Source organism: Scophthalmus maximus, chromosome 21 (genome assembly GCF_022379125.1).
Source record: "Scophthalmus maximus strain ysfricsl-2021 chromosome 21, ASM2237912v1, whole genome shotgun sequence".
Taxonomy (NCBI): Eukaryota; Metazoa; Chordata; class Actinopteri; order Pleuronectiformes; family Scophthalmidae; genus Scophthalmus; species Scophthalmus maximus.
Window position 1 is genome coordinate 15937501 of NC_061535.1, and position 6886 is coordinate 15944386.

At 45.7% G+C, this 6886-nt stretch overlaps 1 protein-coding gene across 6 annotated transcripts in view; it reads left to right on the top strand.

The window, feature by feature from the left end:
* LOC118291420 (lethal(3)malignant brain tumor-like protein 4) overlaps nucleotides 1-6747 on the top strand; it is a 10289-nt gene extending 3542 nt beyond the window's left edge. For 5 of the 6 annotated variants that reach the window (XM_035619687.1, XM_035619684.1, XM_035619685.1 and 2 more), the window contains 12 exons: nucleotides 186-328; nucleotides 1764-1840; nucleotides 1920-2005; nucleotides 2088-2198; nucleotides 2293-2443; nucleotides 2751-2838; nucleotides 3245-3346; nucleotides 3447-3527; nucleotides 3872-3939; nucleotides 4215-4375; nucleotides 4470-4532; nucleotides 4619-6747. In XM_035619687.1, the coding sequence (XP_035475580.1) occupies nucleotides 186-328; nucleotides 1764-1840; nucleotides 1920-2005; nucleotides 2088-2198; nucleotides 2293-2443; nucleotides 2751-2838; nucleotides 3245-3346; nucleotides 3447-3527; nucleotides 3872-3939; nucleotides 4215-4375; nucleotides 4470-4532; nucleotides 4619-5014 (1527 nt within the window). In that variant the 3' untranslated portion in view covers nucleotides 5015-6747. The remainder of the gene's footprint in view (nucleotides 1-185; nucleotides 329-1763; nucleotides 1841-1919; nucleotides 2006-2087; nucleotides 2199-2292; nucleotides 2444-2750; nucleotides 2839-3244; nucleotides 3347-3446; nucleotides 3528-3871; nucleotides 3940-4214; nucleotides 4376-4469; nucleotides 4533-4618) is intronic. The other variant, XM_035619686.1, reaches the window with a different exon arrangement.
* Nucleotides 6748-6886: the final 139 nt, after the last annotated feature.

Genomic DNA, 6886 nt, shown 5'->3' on the forward strand with positions numbered 1-6886 from the left:
GTTCACCTGTCGTACTGCAGTCAGTATACACCTGTCTGTCTGTTCACCTGTCGTACTGCAATCAGTATACAACTGCCTGTCTGTTCATCTGTCGCACTGCAGTCAGTATACACCTGTCTGTCTGTTCACCTGTCGCACTGCAGCCAATATACACCTGTTTGTCTGTTCACCTGTCTGTCTCTCAGGCCTGTGGGGTGGGGATGGGGATGAAGATGGAGGCGGTCGACAGGAAGAACCCTGGACTCGTCTGCGTCGCCTCCGTCGCCTCCGTCATCGAAGATCGAGTCCGGGTTCACTTCGACAACTGGGACGACACGTATGACTACTGGTGAGACAGACAGGTGGCAGACAGACAGGTGGCAGACTGCTGGTACTGTCAGCAGTATTATTATTACTCACAGTACTAACAGCAGTATTTATATTACTGCAGTACAGTTTAGTATTTACAGTTGTGATGTCGACCAGCAGGTGGAGCTGCAGCTTTTCATTATTTTTCTTACAAACTGATCAGATATTTATTGATACTGGTATATGTATTGATACTGATATATGTATTGATACTGATGTATGTATTGATACTGATGTATTGACTTTATTGTCATTACACATATACAAGTATAGAGTAACGAAATGAGGTTTGGCATCTCACCAGAAGTGCAATAAGTGTGTGTGTGTGTGACCAGGAGGAGTGGTGGGGGGATGATGGGTGTGAGGAGATATGCAGGGGCAGGGGGGTCAGCGGGGGGCAGAGTTCGGAAGGGAGACAGAGTTCAGAGTTCGGGGGGCAGAGTTCAATAGAGAGACAGCTCTGGGGAAAAAGCTGTTCTTCAGTCTGCTGGTTCTGGTCCGAAGGCTTCTGTAGCGCCTCCCGGAGGGCAAGAGGACAAACAGTCTGTGGGCAGGGTGGGAGGGGTCTTTAAGGATGCTGCGGGCTCGACGCAGACAGCGTTTCCTCTGGACCCCTCAATGGCGGGAAGTGGACACCTTGTGATGCGCTGGGCAGTTTTTATCACCCGCTGTAGCGCCTTACGGTCTGCGACAGAGCAGTTTCCGTACCAGACTGTGACACAGCTGGTCAGGATGCTCTCGATCACACAGCGGTAGAAGTTAGTCAGTACAGCTGAAGACAGGTGGTGTCTCTTCAGTGTCCTCAGGAAAAAGAGGCGTTGGTGGGCCTTCTTAACCAGACTGGAGGTGTTAGTGGATATGTGTATTGATACTGATATATGTATTGATACGGATGTATTGATACTGATATATGTATTGATACTCATGTATTGATACTGATTGATGTATTGATACTGATATATGTATTGACACTGATGTATTGACACTGATATATTGATACTGATGTATTGATACTGATGTATTGATACTGATCTATTGATACTGATATATGTATTGATATTGATGTATTGATACTGATGTATTGATACTGATATATGTATTGATACTGATGTATTGATACTGATGTATTGATACTGATGTATTGATACTGATGTATTGATACTGATATATGTATTGATACTGATATATGTATTGATACTGATGTATTGATACTGATATATGTATTGATACTGATATATGTATCGATACTGATGTATTGATACTGATGTATTGATACTGATATATGTATTGATACTGATGTATTGATAATGATGTATTGATACTGATATATGTATTGATACTGATGTATTGATAATGATGTATTGATACTGATGTATTGATACTGATGTATTGATACTGATGTATTTATCTCTCAGGTGTGACAGCAGCAGTCCTTACATCCATCCTATTGGCTGGTGTGAGGAGCAGGGACGACCTCTGACCGCCCCCCAGGGTACACACAGTACTTATACACATACAAATACACAGTACTTGTACACAGAGTATTCAGTCTGTAGTATTTTATTTTGTAGGTCATCCGAACCCAGAGAACTTCCTGTGGGACGAATATCTGCAGGAAACTGGATCCAGCGCTGCTCCGAGGTCGTGGTTCACCCAGGTGAGGGGGAGGGCCAACTGACAGCCACTCACAAGGCTGGATATAAAGATTGACCGGTGTCTCTGTGCTTCTGTCCAATCAGAGAGCTCCACATGGTTTCCAGGTGAACCACAGGTTAGAAGCCGTGGACAAGAGGAACCCTTTGTTGATCCGAGTTGCCACGGTAACGGATACAGAAGACTTCATGGTGAAGGTATGTGTGTGATGTCATAAAGGGGCATGTCTTTGTGTGGTGTCATAAAGGGGCGTGTCCTTGTGTGGTGTCATAAAGGGGCGTGTTCCTGCAGGTTCATTACGATGGCTGGTCGTCACAGTTTGACGTCTGGTGTGACAGCGACCTCTGTGACCTGCATCCTGTCGGCTGGTGTCAACGCACTGGACACCCACTGGAACCGCCCCCAGGTCAGACAGACGGGTCAAAGAGAGAGAGAGACACAGGTCAGACATATAGTACAGTTAAAAAAGGGACAGGCAGACAGACAGGTATGCTTGATGAGGTGGAAGGTGACATGTTGGCTCAGAGGTAGAATTGGGGGCCTGGCCTGACTCAGAGCTCGTCCACCTTCACTGATTGGACGGTACCAGCTGTCAATCACACTGTATGCAGGCTCCAGTACAAACACATGGATCAAAATGTACAACATGAATATCATGAACCATAAACTCCTAAATGTTTCACAGAGTCGCCCCCTGCTGGTCAGTTTTTAGAATACAGTGATCTGATTGTTTCCTGTGTGTGAGACAGGTCCCTCCCCCTCTCAGGGGGAGTGTCCCACTGCAGGATGTCGAGGAGTTGGACACATCAAAGGACCCAAGTACACAGGACACCACAGGTAACAGACACACACACACACACACACACACACACACACACACACACACCTGTCCACCTACTTCTCTCTGACAGGTACACACACACACACACACAAATGTCCACCTACTTCTCTCTGACAGGTACACACACACACACACACACACACACACACACACACCTTTCCACCTACCTCTCTGACAGGTACACACACACACACACACACACACACACCTGTCCACCTACCTCTCTGACAGGTACAGGTACACACACACCTGTCCACCTATCTCTCTCTGACAGGTACACACACACACACACACACACACACACACACACACACACCTGTCCACCTAACTCTCTCTGACAGGTACACACACAATGATGGTGTTTGATACCTGTCTCTCTCTCTCTGTCTGTCTCTCGCCCAGTGCGTTTGGTTGTCCATACTCGGACATTAATATGCGTAAGGAGGCGGGGCTTCCTGACAGGCTGGGACGAGAGAGCGTCGTCGCCCTGCATCAGCCAGACAGGTAAAACCATGTTGTCACTGTCTGTCTGTCTGTCTGTCTGTCTGTCTGTCTGCTCATCCCTGTGTCTCTCTCTCTCTCTCTCTCTCTGTCTGTCTGACAGGAGACATTTTCAGGTGAAGACGGAGCCAAGAGAAGATTCTCTGCCACTTCCACTGGGCAAGAGAAGAAGACAGACAGACAGGTGAGACACACAGACAGTTGAGCCTGGGAAGAAGCTGATTGGCTCATTGATCTTCAGTTCTGATCAGGTGTCACACTACATTGACCTATACAGTCAGACCTGTCTCTCTCTCTCTCTGTGCAGGAGGACATGAAGTGTGTGTGGGTGTTTGTTATATAAATCTGGATTATATCTTACACGCACGCGCACATGTACGCACACATGTACGCACACATGTACGCACACACACACACACACGGACGATCATGTCCTCATTGAAGTAGATCTTTGATTTAGGATGATGTCATCGTCACACATCATATCTGAACCCTAAATGTTAATTTATCTCCTTGCTCCGCCCCCAGATTGCCTCAGCCAACCAAATTCCTCTGTGTGAAACCGGAAGAGGAGGAGCTTCACCTGAGAGGACCAGGTAGTGTTCAGACGGTCCTGAACTTTCTGTTTCATCGTCGTAACGCTCAGCATCCTCACTCTCCTTCGTCCAATTGTTTCCATGGAAACAGCAGACAGATGAAGTGGCTGTTTCCATAGAAACAGCTCACCATAGCAACAGCCCGGTTGGTTGTGCCCTGTGTGTTTTATCCTCTGAAGGACTGCCTGTCTCTCTTCTCAGTGGGTGAGACAGGTCTGAAACATGGCTCTCTGACTTGTCAGTCTTTCTCTCTGATCTTTCTGTCTGTCCTACAGAGTCCAGCCTGCAGGCCGTTCTCCACCATTCTGTCTTCCTGTCGGCCATGTCGCCTCAGCCGGGTCGAGACCTGTCGCTCTGCTGGGAGCAACACGGGAAACTGCTGCCGGGCGTCGAGGGAGTTCAGAGGGAGAGAGTGAGACACTGGACTGTCCAACAGGTCAGTGAGACAGGCTCTCTGACCTGTCTGTCTGACTTGTCCCTCTCTCTGACCTGTCTGTCTCTCTGTCTCTGTCTGATCTGTCTGTCTGCAGGTGTCAGATTTCGTGGAGTCTCTCCCCGGCTGTGAGAAACAGGCGATACAGTTCAGAGAAGAGGTGAGTCGGCCAATCAGCTACTGTACAATGACATCACATTGACTGCTGTGATCTGATTGGTTCTTGGGTTTCTGTCTGCCTTTCAGCAAATCGATGGGCGGGCCTTCCTTCTCCTCACCCAGCAGGACATTGTGAGGATCATGTCAATCAAACTCGGTCCCGCCGTCAAGATTTACAACTCCATCCTTATGTTCAAACACGCTCAGGTCGAGAACCAATCACACGCTGAGGTCGGGAGCCAATCAAATGCTGAAGTCGGGTACCAATCACATGCTGAGGTCGGGAACCAATCACACGCTGAGGTCGGGAACCAATCACATGCTGAGGTCGGGAACCAATCACACGCTGAGGTCGGGAACCAATCACACGCTGAGGTCGGGAACCAATCACATGCTGAGGTCACGAGCCAATCACACGTTGAGGTCGGGAACCAATCACACGCTGAGGTCGGGAGCCAATCACAGGAGCCAATCACAAGCTGAGGGCACAGATAACTGTAGATAACAATTGTTGACTCCTCCTCCACATCAAAAGCCCCTCCCCTATCCATAGGAGGAACAAATCATCAGGCAGATTTAACTTTGTGATGTCACAACAATGATCTCAGGTGTGTGGAGTCATCTCCTGAGCTCCACTTTAGGCTCTGCCTACTTTTAGGGGCTTAATGCAGGACTCGTATCTAAGGCTGTGTCCGAAATCACCCACTCATTCACTCCCCCCTACTCATTATAAAGGGAATTCGTTGTAGTTGCTATAGTCACTCACCAGCTACGATTTCGGACACTACTTGAGTCGCGTTGGTTATTACGTTTTTGTCGCAGGATTATGACGTAACTACAACGACGCCGGCTGGTTGGCGATCCTATTATATTTAAATTATTTATTTAACACTTGTATTAATACTTATTAGTAACACACATTGAATGGTTTGTTTAAATAAAGGAACATATATATTCCTACGTATCTGTTGTGGTGCGCTGCTCTGTTCTTATATTATTTTAGCACCACAAATCACATTTCTCCTTCCTGCTAAACAAAACCAAAAAAACAAACTATCAAAATACTAACAAAACTGCTCTAGCTTGTCTCCGCAAATACCCGCAAATATCAACTTGTCCGTGTCTATTTTCACCATTTTTCAATGGTTTTTGACAAAAATTAGCGAAATAGAGCAAGAAGAGAGAGAAGGCTGAGACGTGTTGCTGCTGCGAGACACGCTCGAGCTGCACCGCCGTCGTCTCGTCCCTCCGCCGTTTATCGGCGCAGCGAGCGCAATGCATCATGGTATATATTGCTCGGTTAGTGACGATGGGATGTCCACTACTTGTCACGATGCATTCTGGGATACAATCAGTGCACTAAATAGGGTATATGAAATTTCACTAAGAATTCGGACACCACTACAAAATGGCGAAGGCAATATATAGTGCACTATATAGCAGTTAGGTGGAGATTTCGGACACAGCGTAAGAGTCACCAAAACAAGAACGAGTGTACGAAGGATTGTGGGATGTTGAGGCCCTAAGGAGAAAACTGGCCAGGTGGGTAATGAGGAGGAGCCTCTCAGTGCGTTAAACTCAACAACTGAGCCAGAAAGAGTTTATTAGTTATTCTGTTTTTTCTGAAATATATTTTTATAAACTACAAAACCAAACAAAGCTTTGACCAAAGACAAACACGCTTCTGCTGATTCTTCTTCTGTGAAAAGATTCTGTCGTCATGAGAAAGATCTTAAAATTGTTTTTAGAAAGTTAATATATGATATATATAATATAATAAAAATCCTGAATCTGAATTCTGAAATATGTCGCATCTACAAGAAAGTCTTGAATTAATTAATTATACAAGGATTTTTTTTTTTATCAGAACTATCAAATGATAAGAAACATCAGACTGTGGCTCCGCCCCCACTCTGATGACATAATTTCCTGCTTCGTTGTCATCACGACATTCGAATGTTTAACGTTAAACGTTGACATCATCCTTCTCCACTGTGATTGGTCGTCTACTGTGTTTCTATAGATTCTATTTTAATGTTTCCATATAAATATGAATTTGTATCTCAGTCTTCCCAGACTCCTCCCCCTCTGTGATGGAAGAGCTAGGAACGGGGCATATGTTCCCTAGGGTTTCCATGGTAACAGCTGATGAGTTGGAATGTCCGGGTTGTTTTCTGTCAGTGTTTGATGGGATCAATAAAGTTTCTGATCATTGATTCGTTGGTTAGTTCTGACTGTATGTTTTACACATCTATGAATATACATATTCATATTCATGCACCGTTAAAACATGTCTATATACATTAAAAACTATAATCAACTGGTCTGAGCAGTGATTGGTTAGTCGATGGTGAA